Consider the following 16,926-nt stretch of genomic DNA (forward strand, 5'->3'; position numbering starts at 1 on the left):
TATAATTTTGCCCTCTCTTTTAATATTGGTGGCTTAGACTAAGGTGGTAGCAGTGGAAATGGTGAGATGGTTGGATTTGGGATAGACGACAAAATGGAGCCAAGTGAACTGTGTGATGGATTGAACGTGGGATCTGAGGGAAGAGAGAGGAGTCGCTGCTGGTTTCTGGCCTGATCATCCGAGTGAATGGGGAAGACGGAGTCCATTGGGAGAAGGGAAATGCAAGGGTTCTCTGCGGAACCTGTCACCTTTGTGATGACCAACATTGTTTTCTGCGGTGGACCTTGCCCTTCACCGTGGAGCTGCCCTTTGCACTCCCGGTGTTGGGAGACCTTCAGCTTAGGGCTCCCTGGTCAAGGTCGTCGGTGATGTTGCAGGGAGGTCCCACCAGGAAATGTAAACATGGCCACTTGTTTACATCTTGGTCCAAGCTGGTTGCAGTTGCTGACTCCTTAGACCTCAGGGGACTCGAGAGACGTGCATCCCCTAGCTTCAGAGCTGGGGAATTGTTCTCTGTGGTCCCATCCACCCTAGGCGTAAACCTTTTATGTTGTTCTGGAGCTTCTGATTACCAGTTGGCTTTCAATTTTGCAAAAATCTCATAAATAATGTTCTTTCCCACACCTTTGATTTTTGTGGCAATTTTTTTTTGCTTGCTTGATTTAGAAATATGGGCATACCTTGTTTAATTGTGCTTCTCAGGTGTTGCATTGTTTACAGCATCTGTGAAGCACATGGTCTGTGGCAACCCTAAGGCAAGAAAGTCTATCGGTGCCATTTTTCCAACACATGTGCTCACTCCATGTCTCTGTGTCACATTTTGGTAATTCTCAGCACTATTTCACAATCACTATTTTCACTATCATTACATTTGTTATGGTGATCTGTGATCAGTGATCTCTGATGTTACTACTACGACTTGCTGAAGGCTCAGATGATGGTTAGCGTTTTTTTAGCAATAAAGTATTTTTAAATTAAGGTGTGTATATTGTTTTCTCAGTCATAATGCTGTTGTACACTTGATAGGCTACCATGTAGTATAAACATAACTTCTGTATGCCCTGGGAAACCAGAAAATTCCTGTGAACCAATTTATTGTGATATTCATATCTTTGTGGTGTTCCAGAACTGAACCCCCAAAATCTGCAAGGGATGCCTCTTCCTGTTTCCTTTTCAGAAAGCAAGTGATTGTCTGTTCCTAAAGCTTTAAGGGCATAAAGACAAGTCAGTCTGCTGCAAATCCTAATGTTCCAGAGGGTGGGCGGCCAGCCTCGGGGAGTGGCTGGGGAAGTGACAGATGCTAATGAAGGGCCTAACCAACAGAGTTATCACCATAAAGTCATGTAATTACAAGTGCTTAAGGTGTAATAATTACATTTTGTTGCACTGGTGAATACTTCTGCACAAAGTCGGATGGATATGGTTTTGTTTACTGTGAGTAAATTAAGCAAAAGGTTTGTTGGGAAACAACTGTGACCTAATTAATAGCTATGTTTATGTGTTGGCTCTCCAAATGGATTTACCCAGTTTGGGTTCATTAAGCACCATTAATGTGTCAGGCTAAAAATTCTATTTTGCAAAGATGTTCTTTCAATTTTAAGTTTATTAAACATGATGGAGTCATAATGACAGCTAATGGAATCTTCCTTACTTTCTCTGTTGCCACAAAACAATGGAGCAAGACAGACAAATCAGAAATCCTCTTCCTCCTAAGACTCAACAACTATCTCTACATTAAAGGCTTCTTCTTGTAGTTTTTAGGATGAGCTGGTTGCTTGTGACCTGTTTTCTTTGCAGCCAATAGCACAGCTTTTCCCTCCAGTCCCTGCACACTCCAGTCTTCATATCACTGTGGATTCTCCCTAGAAGTGTGAGCAAAGGAAGCATGTGAAAATCTGCAATTGCTCTAACAATATTGTTGCCTGTGTTCAACGTTTTCAGTGTCTGCAGTTAGAGAATTCTTAGGAAATGGATGATGAAGAACCAACACCAGGGCCAGGAAACTTGGATTCCACCTCTTCTGTTTATAGACAGTCTTACGGTTTAATATTCTTTGCCTTTCTTCCTTAACTCAGACCTCTTTTTAGTAATGTTTTCCCAGATGAATGAAAACCAGAAACTATTTGTCACTCCCAACAAAAAAAATTTGAAAACTGTCCTTATGCATAGTCATTACGTTGCTAATGCTTATAAGGGTCAAAATAGATGTTTCTGCCATTTATATTGTTAATCCTGTTGTTTTTTGAGAGTGTTAATATTTTTCTGGCTTTGCCTTTCTTAGATATTAGTCAATCCTGAGAACTACTCATCTCGGTGGAATCATGTATTTTAGACAATATGAAAGAAAATGAAAAGATTTGCTATTCGTTCAAATTTTAGTAAATAAAGTAGAAAGTTGGACAAGGACCAAATATTAATAATACTTCCCCTAAAAAATATATAAAACCTTTATAGTCAGAGAACTCATTTCCACCAACTCTGAAGTGGTGATTTTTAAAAGTTGTTGCTTTTGAAGAATGTAAAATTCTTTGTTGTATGAAGTTATTTGATATAATTATTTACTTTGTCTTTGGCATGAGAGAGACCTATGTTTTAAAATTGCATTTTTTTCTTCTTCACCGTCAGGAGGAATGGTTATGCTCTATAATGCTACGCATAAGTAAAATTACACATTCAGGGCATCTAAATTGGCAGGCCAAATTATACGACATTTTAATAATTATGTGGATGTAACAGATTCAGTTATTCTTAAACTCTTTTGAGAGAGCTGCTGTTAGCAGTGATTCTTAGCAGTAAAAGTTTAACAGGAAAACGGCCTATATGAGAGTTAATAAATGTTTCCGATTGAATACCCTGGGACCAAATTAACTGTTAATACCTAGATGTGGAAGAACAGCCTGTGTCCTGCTTAGAGTTTCATCGTATTCTCTCAAGATACATTTACTCTAAATATGATCTAAATGAAGAACTAAGTACCACTTAACATCAAACCTGTTTTCCTAGGTATGTCATTTGGGCCAATTATTTCAGATTCTTTTTTTCCCTCTGAAACCATTAACCAAAGCCACTAATAAGTAGAAAGGCAGAGTTAAGAGCCCTTTCCTCTTCCTTTCAGTTTCCAATTAGTGGACATATTAATGAGCAATAAAATGGGTGAAAGGAAGGCAGCTGAAGAAAGAACAAGAAGCAAGGAAAGATAATTTGTGAAAACAGATTCAGATCCTCGGTAATTCAGATTGGGCTGCCCCCATGTGCTGTGCAGGTCTTGATCGCTGGAATTTGGAGCTCAATTTCTTAATTGCTTCTTTAGACTTATCCAAAGAGAAAATTGGATTTCTAGAGATTTTCTTCTGTGCAGAGCGATTCTGCTAAAGCTGTTTAGGTAGCAGCTCTTACTGCCAGCTTTTCACTCTCAGGAGGATAAACTACTACCAAAGCTAACTTCAAGAAGCACCTCAACCTCTCTGGCAGAAGATTCTATCCCCACTTAGCTGAAATATTCCAGGGCCCTAAGGAAATTCTGGAAGCATTTACTTTGTGTCCCCAAAATTGCTCAGATTCTGTGAAACCAACTCGGGAGTTCATTTGCTCTTTGCCATCAGATTCTATGACATCACCCTAATTTTTTGCTAAATTGAGTTTGATTTCCTTGAATCAAGAAATTTCCCAGCTCTGTATATCTGTATAAATAGCCCTCAAAGCTCAAGAGTCTGAGAGCTAAAAGCACTAACTAATGATAACAACCCCAAATGCCCTGGGCAGAATATAAAATGCCACATACTGCTGAGTGCCCCTAATCATAGTCTAAAACTTTCATTTTCTTCCTATAACATTATAATAATAAAAGGTCGGGTTAGGCCTTTGTCTGCCTAGTAAAACGGGGTAATCAAACGTTTAAACACCAGCCAGGCCTACCACCCAAATAGATTCTATTCTCACTGTCTTACCCCTTTTGGAAATATTGTCTGAGTTATAATATGTTACTGCAAAACATTGTGTGCTAATGGGCTTCTTTCTGCTGATTAACAGGTTTTGGATTCAGGGAGACTGAAAGAATATGATGAGCCATATGTTTTGCTACAAAATAGAGACAGCCTATTTTACAAGATGGTGCAACAACTGGGCAAGGCTGAGGCCGCTGCCGTCACTGAAATAGCAAAACAGGTGAGCCCGCTGCGGGGAGTTGTAATTAAGGTTCGTCTCCAGGGTTCACTCCTCAGGAACTGGCACCAGGGGTCTGGTAACAAGCACTCTGCCCTTTTCAATTATAAGCCTCCAGAGACAAAGCTTCATGACTGCACCTTAAGAGTACATTGCAGGGGGAGGACATGTCTGCTGAGAATCTGCAGAACCAGCGGGGGCGGGATGCAGGACGTGTGTGCGCTCACGTGTGGGAGGAGAGGGAGAGATTTCGGACTGGAGCTTCCACATGTTTGGACTCTGGAGTCAGATCTCATAGAGCACAGAACACTCATTCTGCAGACCCTTTACATTCTTACGATTGGTGCTTAGCACATTTATGATGCAAATGCTGTCAGGGAACATCCAGAAAATTTGAGAGTTTGAGAAGAAGAATTGGAGTGGGATGTTATGAATTGGGTCTAGAAAGATCTACCAGGGAAAGGTGTAGGTCTCTTCTGGCTTCTAACTGTAAAGAAAACTCCTACATGATACTGTCACTTTCTCCCTAATTCTTCTTTGTTTAGAATTAGGTCTGGTTGCCTCCATATGCTTCCTCTTCTTTCTAGAAGATGAAATTGTCATCAGGACAAATCAAGAATTCACAGTAACCCTAACACTGTAGACTGAATGGCGCTTGAAGGTTTACAAAGCATTTTCACAGATGAGGTGTGTGGAAGCACTAAGCACTGTACATGGTGTGAGAAAGGTGCTCGATGAGTAGCATTCAGGTCATGTGGTATCTTTCTAACAAAGGTGAGGTGGTAGTATCTCATAGTACAAATGTGGTAACTGAGGTCTGGTAAGGGACTTAGCCACTGTCATGCAGCCAGCTGTAATTCTCTCTGGAATAAGATAGGAGTGGGACTGATGGAAGGATAGAGGGCGAGAAGGAAAGTCTGCTGTTCTTGCCCTTTTCGATGGGCGGGTTGGGGTGGGTTGAGGCCTCGGAATGTATGTCGTGAGGCTTTCCGTCAAAACTTTACCTCCGGGTGTTAAATTATGGGTGCATTTTTCCTTCTTTATACTTTTCTGCATTTCCCAGATTTTCACTTGTAAGTTGAATAAAATTACTCTTTCAGTATTTAAAATATCTCTTAAAGAAAACGTCCCATAATGTTACCAACAAGAGATAGAATTAGAAATTTGTATGCTCCCATTATAAGACTTCAAAATAGTAAAATAGCTTATTTTTTTAAAAAGAATGGCAAAAATGGATAAAGCCACAAGGGGAAATAGAAAAATCCACAATCAGTGGGAGGTATTAAAACAACTTTCTATCATATTAATAGAGCAAGAAGAAAACTAAGTCAGGATACAGAAGATCTGAATAATCAATTAACCAATTTGACATCATAGGCATATCCAGAATACTGTATTCAACAATTGCCAGTTACAGGACTTCCCTGGTGGTCCAGTGGGTAAGACTCTGCGTTCCCAATGCAGGGGGCCTGGGAACGGCCTGCAGGGGCCGACCAGGTTTGATCCCTGGTTGGGGAACTAGATCCCACAGGCATGCTGCAACTAAGAAGTCCGAATGCCACAACTAAGAAGCCTAGGGTGCATGCCACAACGAAGATCCCATGTGCCACAACCTAAACAAGCAAACAAACAAACAAAACAAAACAAAAAAAAGGAAAAGAAAACATGTCCCAGTATCTAATTCTATATGAAACATTTATCTGAATTGTGGCCTGAATTCTCTGTCATTGTTTTATCTCATTCTTCGGCCTTAGAAATGAAGAGCAGTACCTTCCACTGTTCATAATGTAGGAAATTGTGCTGGGTCACAGAGCTGGCTGAAGAGTTCAGGGATCAAGGAAGATTGTATTCTGAACTTTTCATAAGTACTTATATTGAATGTAAATATAGAGAAGTTGCACTTGGAGCCCTGTATTTTTTAATGCATGAAATTCACGGAGCGCTTTCATCTGCTAGAGTGTCTCCCAGTCAGAGCTTCCCTCCTAACATCCAATAATTATTTGGGATTCCCTATATAACCTAGTCACAGAACAGCCAGGAATCTCACAAACCCTTTTTTTCTTTGACCTTAGGCATTTCACATCAGACACGTGTCCTCACGTATGAGTCAAAAGTCTCCGCTTAAAAAATATGTAATGATTATATATTATCAAACATTGAGCAATGAGAAATAGATCACAGCATTTTAGGTAGGTACATAACATAAGTTCAACACCCTAATTTTACAGGTAAGGAAGCTAAAGCCCCCCTTAGAAGGAAGTATCCATATATATACAAGTAGTGATAATGCTACTGTGCAGCAGACACAGGATTAGAAATCTTTTCCTCCAATAAATGTTTTAAATCAAGTGTAACATACATAGAAAAATAAACATAGGTCATAGAATTAGATATCTTGTGATTCCTGGTCTAGTAATCCTGCATGTACTTAAACAATATCAGTGGTAAGTTACAATTGTGTAGTTCTTTATGCTTCATTTTACATGCTTCTCGCATGTATGATTGCACTTAATCCTCATCACGGTCCATTTTATACCCCGTCATGGATGAGGAGACTGGGTCCAGGGCTCACCTAAGGTCACAGAGCTGGTCCAGGGAGCGCAGGGGGTGACTTGGTGGGGGAGGCTGAGTTCCACCCTAGGCACTCTGCTCTGTGTGGAGCCTGAGAACACTGCTCCTTTGATGTGGTAGCCAAGGCGGGGCCAGTCACCCAAGTTCACAGGGAGACAGAACATCACTCTTGGATTTCAGTCCTGCCACTGGCTCAGGTCACTTCTTCGGAAAGACGTAACAGAATAACATATCCTGATTCTCATCTCAGTTGAGTACCTTCTTGACATTATTTCTACATATGCTTGATCCTCTTAGGAGAACAAGCTGTCAGATTGTCAATTTTTAAAATGTGCACACATCAGATATCATTCAGAGCATCATTCAGAGCTTTAACACTGGGAGGATTAGCCTAAGTCAACAAGCTTTTCACTCTTAACCGAATTCATTCATTTGAAAAGAAAACTCAACATCTGGGAAAATGTGCATCCAAGTCATGTTTTCTTGACTACGTAGTTGATTCTCTGAAAATGGTGCACGCAAGCTGAGTCACTGTCTGATTGACCCTTTTAGATGATCCATGAAATAGAGAAAGTACCTTTCAGATACATAAAGCTGAAGGGTACATTAGTTTGCTAGGGCTGCCATACAAAGTACCACAGAGTAGGCACCTTAACAGAAACTGATTTTCTCACAGCCCCGGAGACTGGAAGTCTGAGGTCAAGGTATAGGCAGGATTGATTTCTCTGAGGCCTCTCTCCTTGGCTTGTAGATGCCATTTTTTTCTCTTTGAAAGAGAAAAAAGAAAGAAACGTGATCTTTCATCTGTGTGTGCCTGTGTCCTAATCGCCTCTTCTTATAAGGACTCCAGTCATAGTAGATTAGGGGCCACTTATATGACTTCATTTTAACTGAATCACCTTTATAAAGACCCTATCTCCAAATACAGTCACATTCTGAACAACTGGTGGGTTTAGGACTTGAACATATAAAATTGGAGGGGGGAGCTTCCCTGGTGGCACCGTGGTTAAGAATCCACCTGCCGATGCAGGGGACACGTGTTCGAGCCCTGGTCTGGGAAGATCCCACATGCCGGGGAGCAACTAAGCCCGTGCGCCACAGCTGCTGAGCCCACGTGCCGCAGCTACTGAAGCCCGAACGCCTAGAGCCCGTGCTCTGCAACAAGAGAAGCCACCGCAATGAGAAGCCCGTGCACTGCAACTAAGAGTAGCCCCCACTCGCCACAAGTAGAGAAAGCCCACGTGCAGCAACAAAGACCCAACACAGGCAAAAAAAAAAAAAAAAAAAATTGGAGGGGACACAATTCGTCCCATAACAAAGGATAAATGCCTATCATTCATTTTCTTCTGTGATGAAGCAGACCTGATTGAGGCTTTTTTGAACTTTGTTGCCAGTGTGTAACAGAGGTTTCATTTTATCTATTCGTTTTATCACCAGATACAACCCCAAAATTATGAAATCCTAACATCCTAGATCTAGGACCCTGGACTGGTTTGAATAGTGAGGGAGGCACTTAGCAACCTCGTGACCTCTTATGTTGCCCAAGGTCTCTGAGCCTCAGGGTCCTCACCTGTAGTGCAGGGATTGCAGCACTGCCCGGCTCCTTTGCACTTATTACAAGAATCAGATGAGAGAGTGCTTTGTGAATATTGAGCATTTTATAAGATAAAAGTGGCATCATTTTTTTTTCGCGCTATAGATTCAACCCTTATCTCCCAATAAGAAAATGTACCCACAGTTCTTCTAAGTAGCATTAGAGACTCTAAATAATTAAATTTTATTTTTAATAATCAGTTCTTAAAGAAATGATGTGTCCAATGCTACAAAATTCAGAAACTTTACTTTTTTAGAATAGGTTTTAGAATTTTATAAATGAAATTTAAGTCACTTTACCATTCCTGTCATTACACAGCTCCTCCCCCGGGGTGGAGCTCCAGCACCATCTTTGACTATTCTCTTGACACGTTCTGTGCTTCAGTAATAATTTGTGCCGATGTGGCCTTCCTATTTTTAAGCACAAACGATAACTCTTCCTTACTTTTTTCATTGAATATTATATCTATGTGCATAGTTATCTCATTCTGTTTAATGGCTACATCGTACTTATGCTTTCTCCATTCCCTGCTCCTCATTTTCCCTTCTAATTAATTGTTACAGTTTTGTGTTTATTTCCCCACAAGAGGAGCTCTCTAGTTCACTTACTATTTGTATTCTTTTTTATAATTTATCACCTTCTATTATCTTTCTTTGGTTTATTTTATTGTTGCTTACTTCCTGAATGCATTTGTTTTTATTTTTTCTTATTTATTAATATAAATATTTCAAGGCTGTGAACTTTTCTCTGAATACTGTTTTAGATATATCCTATAGGTTCTGGTGTGTAGTGCTTTCATCATAGTTCAGTTTTTTGTATAGATTCTGCGATTTTCGTTTTCATTTCCTCTTTGGTCCACAAATTATTTGAGAAGGATATCTTTAAAACTTCCTGGGCGTTGGAGTTTTTTTATGTTTATTTGTTTCTGTTTTCCTCATCAGTCTCAGTACCTTATGATCAAAAACTGTTGTCTGTCCTGTTTCCTCCAAGAAACAATATTTCTTAATACTTCTTGTGTGTTCTGGTAAATAGGCAATTTTTGTGAGTGTTCTGTGGGTATTTAAAAAGATGGGCTATTGTCTGTTTAAGTTATAGAGCTTCATTTTTAATTAGATCTATTTAATTACATTATTTAGTTCTTCTCTATCCTTATTTATTTTGGTCCGTTTAATGTAACTTGGACTAGGTGAATTAGTCTCATGCTACCAAGTTTCACTTTGTACTTCCTGCTTTCTTTGGTTGTTATACTTTTGATGATATGATTTTTTTCAGTGCACAAATATATTCTTGACTTTTGTTATCAGTATGAATTATATTTTCTACTATTTTAAAGTGCCTTTCATTGATTCATTTAATGGTCTTGGCCCTAAATCCAATATGGTTCATAATTAAATTGAGTCCCCCTTTTCACCTTGTTTTCATTTCCCTGGTATGTCTTTGACTGTCTGTTTTTGTTTTTGTTTTGGCCATGCTGTGGGGCATGTGGGATCTTAGTTCCCTGAACAAGGATTAAATCCATTCCCCCTTCAGTGGAAGCGCAGTCTTAACCTCCTCTGGACCACTAGGGAAGTCCCACTCTTTGATAGTCTTTTTTTCTTTAATATTTATTTATTTATTGGCTACATTGGGTGTTAGTTGTGGCATGCGGGATCTTGTACTGTGACACGTGGGCTCTTCGCTTCATTGTGGTGTGTGTGCAGGCTTCTCTCTAGTTGTGACGTGTGGGCTCCAGAGTGCATGGGCTCTGTAGTTGTGGTGCATGGGCTCTGTAGTTGTGGCACGCAGGCTTAGTTGTGTGACCAGGGATCGAACTGGTGTCCCCTGCATTGCAAGATGGATTCTCTACCACTGGACCACCAGGGGATTCCTCCGATTATCTTTTAATAGCAGATTACAGTTACGTCTCTTGCAATGGCATGTAGTTAGGTTTAGCTCTGAGATTTAATCTTAGCATGTGAGGCACCCCCCCCAAATATATGAGTTTAGGCCATTTACATTTATTGAGATTATAGTTACGTTTTATCTTAGTTCAGCCGTGTTATACTGTCAGTTTTTAGTGCTCTTTTTTTTTAATTTTTTTTTAGCCTGTAATTTGTGTTTCTTTGCTCATTGTTTTATGTATGTTCCTTTCATTTCCTCTAAGAATACTTTATTTCTTATTTTTGGCTCCCCATTATGAACAATGATGTCATATCTTCTCTCTCCCCCTTCTCCCATCAGATTTTAATTTTTTCCTTCTACTGTTTATCTTCATATCTTTAAAAATCCGTAAACCTCTATTATTTTACTTACTTGTATTAAATGATACTTTTTCCATCTCTTAGTTGGCTAAAATTTGCCTCTGGTATTGTGTTTTTACACCTTAGGGGTTTGATTCACTAGTAGGGCTGAGAAATCCGTTTAATCAGTCATGACCAGCATGCTTTAAGAAATGAAATAGAAACGAATGGAATAGAAGAAAAGGAGCAATGTATCTTTCATAGTAATAGTAAATATTTCATGAAACTCCTTTCAGGATAGATAAATATAGATACAGATTGTGAATCTGTACTGAGACTCAAAGTAAAGTTAAGTGTATTTACTATTGTGGGTGGCAGTACAAATGAAAGGTTGAAAACAAATCTCTATACCATCATAAAAGAGGGTCATTGGAGTTAAGAATCCCCAACTTACTGTCTATAGAGTTGACCCTTGAACAACAGGGATTTGAATTGCAGGAGTCCACTTATATGTTTTTTTTCCAGTAAATATGTACTGTAATACTACATGATCTGCAGTTGGTTGAATGCATGATGTGAAACTGTGAATATGAAGGAGCAACTGTAAAGTTATACTTGGATTTTCAACTATGTGGAGGGTCCCTAACCCCTACGTTGCTCAAGGGTCACCTGTATGAAATATTTTTCTGCTACATCACCAGTTTATATTTCTCGTTATAATATTCTTGGATCACACGTCCTTTCACTGATTGTGTTGTAATCTTTGCTATAGGGTCTTCCAGCATTGTTTATTCACGTGTAGGAGTCTAAGGCCACATTAGACATAACTTGATCTTTCCTGGATACTCAGAGGATTCTTTTTCTGTTTTGAAAGTCATTTGTTTTTCCTAGAACATCACAGACTCTTGGTCACTAGCTTCTAGTCTTTTATTTTAGGGAGTTTATTTGAATTATACCTTTGAATTTGTTTTAGTTGATTGCATTCTCTTTACAAATATCTATAATGTATATATTGTCCTTTGTTTCATAAAGCTATTATCTCCTTAATCTTTTTAAAATTTTTATTAATTTATAATTATTAGACTTGCTTTCTCAGTTCTATCCTCCATGTCTCATTGTTTGTTTGGTAGTGACTAATCTTTGTGCAGCCTTCAGAGCTGTCATTTCTTTGATGTTTTCATTTTTATCTTCCTTTTCACTTTGGCATCTGTCAACTCATGTTTCATCTTTTGTTGCTGTGTCATGTTTTCCTGTACTCTCAGATCTCTGCCTCCACGGGTTGATTATTGTACTACATTTTCTTTAAATATGTAATATTATTTTTTTCATAATTTTCATCTGTTCAGTGATTATTTCTTTCATCCATCATGTGCTTATCCTGTTACTTTTCCTAATTTTTTGTTGGTCTGTTTTACAAATTCTGTATTACTTTTTTATTTATTATTATTCCTGCTACTCACTTTTTAATTTCGTTTTTTTAAGACCATATATTTGCTAGATAGTTGTGGCTAGCACATCATTTCAGACTAAAGAGAATTCCCTCTGCTTAACATAGAAGCATTCCCCATGATCCAGAGAAAGACAGTGAGTGAGTGAGAGTGAGTGTTGTGTGAGTGTGTGTGTGTGTGTGTGTGTAAGAGAGAGAGAAATTGATAATACATATTCATTAAGCCTGTACTCCTCCCTAGCCTACAGAGATGGGCAGTTACAATGCTGCTTGCATTTCAGAATCTCTCTTGTCCTAGGACCTTACCAGTGTACATGCTTTAGGCAAAGATGGTGATTCTATATGATTCCTCATGGACACCTTAGAATTTGCCAGTTAGTTGGAGAACTGTGCTCTCCCATGATTGCTGAGATCTGCTCTCTTTAGGTACTTTCTCTCTGTCTTGCTACAGCCCGTTGGATCCAGTTGCATAAGGCAGTCCATCTAGATATTTTGTCAGTTGTGATTTCAAATGATTCCTGATTTCATCAAATATTGGGCTTACTTTTTTTTTTTTTTTTTTTTTTTTTGCGGTACGTGGGCCTCTCACTGTTGTGGCCTCTCCCATTGCAGAGCACAGGCTCCGGACATTCAGGCTCAGCAGCCATGGCTCACGGGCCCAGCCACTCTGCAGCATGTGGGATCTTCCCGGACCGGGGCACGAACCTGTGTCCCCTGCATTGGCAGGCAGATTCTCAACCACTGTGCCACCAGGGAAGCCCTGGGTTTACTTTTTAATCTCCCACTATCCTTGCTGTTGAGAGTGATTTCTGAGAGGATAAGGGGAGAAACAAATCCAATATTCCGTTAAGTTAAAAGGAGAAATCATCTCTAACTCTCCAGCACTCTTTAACTTTGATAATATACCTGTGTCAGTATGTCCCCAAAGTTAGACCTGCTTTAAAGATGAGGAGTTTGAGGGTTACTGGGATTGAACTAGGGCCGTGCAGTTCAGGGAGAATAAATGGACAGATTCTTGAACCATAATTCTACGTATATTGAACCATCGATTGCTGGCCTTAATCCGTGCAGGGGAGCGTTTATTGCTCTGTTGCTTTTACTAAGATCTAATTCCATCATGGTGGCTTTGTTTACAAGTTGGAGTTTAAATACTAAACTTAGTTGCAACCTACATTGGAGGAACTATAATGAACTAAACCCAAAGGACAGGAAAAGGCTCAAACCCAGCACTCACTGGTCTTATGTTCTGCTTGGCCAGAATTTGAACTTTTTTGGCATTGTCTCTTTTAATCCTCATTAAAACCATTCTGAGCTGGTAGTATTATCCCTCAGATCGAGAAACTGAGGCAGAAGGGCCTAAGGAACTTCTCAAAGTCACAAGTTAGAAAGTGTTAGTAACCTTTTAACTATTTTCTGCCTCCCGGGTTACTATATTTACTGAATAAAATGTGTAGTAATTGCGACCCTGCGCTTCTGTAGAGATAAAAATCAAAAGATTCACAAAAGGGCCTCCTAGATGTTTTGTTTTCATCATTTAAGCTGGGTGATGCTGCTGCTTTCTGTGGACTTAAGGGGCCACTTCTCTGAGCAGCATCATAATCACACCCAACACTTAGCTCAGCGTGTTTTCAACCTGCAGTTTGTAGCCATCAATTAGTTCCTATGAGGTAAGTCATTGTCTCGTTTCACAAATGAGGCAGCTGGTGCAGGGAGAGCTTAAGTGATTTTTCCAAGGTCAGCAGTGGTCCCAGGAGAGAGAGGTGAGTTTGGGCCTCTCCAGGCTCAACCCATCCACAAGGACTCTGCTAACAAGCGTTCAGTCATCTCAACTCCCTTCATAACCCGCCCTGTGAAAAAAAATGCCTTCTCTCACTTGTGCTGTCAGCCAGAGTGTGGTCTACACCATGGCAACAGATGAGGAAAAGAAAGGTCAAATCAAGGATTTTATACACAGGAAGCTCATTTTCATTATTCAGTTCCAAGTATTTCAGACCATGAAATGAAGACCATTTTGGTTAAATATTGCTACTAATAAAAAATTTTTAATAAAAAATTACATTGAGAAAGGGGTATGGAGAAAGGAACCAGGTCGGTGGGGGAGGGGTGGCTGTCAAGCAGTAGGAAATGAAATGAATTCCCTTCTGTTCTTCTGGCTATTTTTACTTTCACTAACAGAGTATATAAATACATAACCTCACAAGTATGGCTATTTAAAAAAAAATTGAGGAGGGGGATGAAATGCGATTAGCCCCCCCCCAAAAGATTTATTTTTAAATCCTTGCATTATCATTATAATGGAAATAACCTCGAATTTCATCCAGTGGGATCCAAGCATTCTTGGAGAAATTCTTGTTTTTCTCCTTTTAAGTGACATTTTAATATACAGCATTTCATATGTAGTGCTGTTTTGGGGGTAGTAATAAGAGAAAAAGAAAGTACACATAATATGAAGGTAGGTGTCTCAGAGCTTTTCCATTTCATATGTGACGTCCACTATCTCTCATGATAACTTTGTGGACAGCACTCACAAATGTACTTGGAGTCAGGTTTTGTAAAATAGATCTGAGCTCGTATGACGTAAGCACCCTAGCACATGACACGAGCAAGCCTCAGATAGATGGTACATTTTCTGTTTTAAAGACTCAAACAAAACTTTTCACATTCTTCTTTGGAGGAAAAAGAAATTACTTTTGAAGTCCTTTTTCACCCAAACACATTTAGAGATAAGAGCTCACAAGTCTTGACATTATTTCATTTTGTTCTGTGCATCTGTCAAGGAACTGAGATACGATACAGCTACTAAAAACTGATGATTGTGGAACAGAGAATCTTGACAGCATTTCATTTCCATTGTGTTCTGATTATACATTTATCAGAAAACCTGTATCTCTTCCAGTTCAGCTAGAAATTGGTAGAATTCAAGAACTCAAAGGCTTGGCAAAGACCTGTCCTATTATTTGGTATCATCTTCCATTTTAGAGAAGTTGCTTGGTTGAGTCATTGTTAAAGCTTCTGATTCTCTTTTCATTCTTATATCCCACTATCCACAAATCACATTTCTATAGGCCCTATAACTGCTTTGCCGCACAAATTAAATGCCAGGATATTTCATACATATACGCCAGCGTTTCAATGCTTGTCATCAGAGTTTATAAAATATAGGGATTGCAACCTGATATTAACATCCAAATCTATTGTGCTCATTTTCTGTGTGAAAATGAGAAACCCTCATGCAGACGCTAGATTTCCCAGCCTCTTTGTCACCCTGTTTTTAATTTATCGCCAGGCTTTGAGTCAGTAAAATGATTTCACTTATCAGTTTAATGTAGTGATAAAGCATTATCTGTGAATCAGAATGATCAGAACTCAAGTGGATCTACAGGTTGTTTGGCATTAGGCCCAGCCCCACTGAGGGTTTTAATGGGGCTACTTCCTCCACAGAATCAATACGTCCCTGGTTTTTTCAATTGTTCCTCCACTAGTGATGGGATTGCTTCACATGAAAAGTGGACATAGAAATGCGCTGCTTGGGGCTTCCCCGGCGGCGCAGTGGTTAAGAATCCGCCTGGCAATCCAGGGGACAGGGGTTTGAGCCCTGGTCCAGGAAGATCCCACATGCCACAGAGCAACTAAGTCTGTGTGCCACAACTACTGAGCCTGTGCTCTAGAGCCCACGAGCCACAACTACTGAGCCCAAGGCCACAACTACTGAAGCCCACACACCTAGAGCCCATGCTCCGCAACAAGAGAAGCCACCGCAGTGAGAAGCCCACGCACCACAACAAAGAGTAGCCCCCGCACACCGCAGCTAGAGAAAGTCCGCGAGCAGCAAAGAAGACCCAATGCAGCCCAAAATAAATAAATAAATAAATTTTTTAAAAAAGAAAAGAAATGCGTTGCTTTAGGGAGGAGGACTTTAAAACTTTTAAACATGTTTTTATACCTGTCTTTTTTTTTTTCAGGTGTACTTCAAAAGGAATTATCCAGAAATTACTCACAATGGGCATGTGGTTATGAACGCTTCCAATGGACAGCCCTCAGCCTTGACAATTTTTGAGACAGCACTGTGATTCTACCATGAGGTCAAGTCTATTCCAAAGACATTTTTTCAATAGTCTTTGCACTGTGTAAACTACATTTTACTTTTTTTTTCACACCAGCAACAAATATTTACATACAAGTTGTTAGTCTATTTGAATTTTTTTCCTCCACTTCACCCAATGATTTCAAGCTCTACCAAAATGATTTATTGTTGTTATTTATACGTTATAGTATTTTTTGTCTTATCTAAATCAGAGGTACAGGCCACCAATAAAAGCTGTTTACCAGGTTTTGTGCCTTAAAGAGACTCCAGAGCCAAAGCACATTTTCTACGGTATAAGACAAAGTTGTCATAGATGTTTTTTACTGGCCCCCCCAAATTACATATTACTTTCCAGTTATATCAGGGCTTCTGTTTACTTGAAGACTGTGGAAGTTATCATTTTGCCTTACCACTTTCTTTAACATAAGTAGGATCCACTATTCCCTGCCCAAAACCTCTGGCTAAACTAGTACAGAAAAAACTAATAGGAAAAACAAAAAAATACACTTTAGTTTAAGTGGCACTATAGTAGGAGAGGCCCCCCCCAAAAAAGATAAATGGTTAAAATACAGAAGGTCAGTATTTAATTATATTTTCTAAAAGAAATGGAAGAGAAAATGCTTTCAGAAAATAGGAGCCCTTCTAGGGGATTTGATAATGATGGACACGTGTTATCCTTGATCGTCTTCTAGATTTCGTGGCTCCTACATGATATCTGTTGCAGTTTTAGACTCAGCTTGGTGATATTTTCAAAAAGGCCGTGCTGCTAACTGTAATTGACCCTCAATTGACCGTCAGTTGACGGTTGACCCTCTGCTGACATGAGGATTTTGCTTTGCCCGTCATTGAA

At 39.4% G+C, this 16,926-nt stretch overlaps 1 protein-coding gene across 3 annotated transcripts in view; it reads left to right on the top strand.

Annotated features, from left to right (window-relative positions):
* The window catches only part of LOC307065002 (ATP-binding cassette sub-family C member 4), a gene marked incomplete at both ends in the record, with an annotated part of 215,197 nt that extends 199,135 nt beyond the window's left edge, over window positions 1–16,062 (top strand). For all 3 annotated transcript variants that reach the window (XM_079721739.1, XM_079721737.1, XM_079721738.1), the window contains 2 exons: window positions 4,030–4,164; window positions 15,955–16,062. In XM_079721739.1, the coding sequence (XP_079577865.1) occupies window positions 4,030–4,164; window positions 15,955–16,062 (243 nt within the window). The remainder of the gene's footprint in view (window positions 1–4,029; window positions 4,165–15,954) is intronic.
* Between the last annotated feature and the right edge of the window lie 864 nt (window positions 16,063–16,926).

Source organism: Hyperoodon ampullatus (assembly GCF_949752795.1).
Source record: "Hyperoodon ampullatus genome assembly, chromosome: 16".
Classification (NCBI taxonomy): Eukaryota; Metazoa; Chordata; class Mammalia; order Artiodactyla; family Ziphiidae; genus Hyperoodon; species Hyperoodon ampullatus.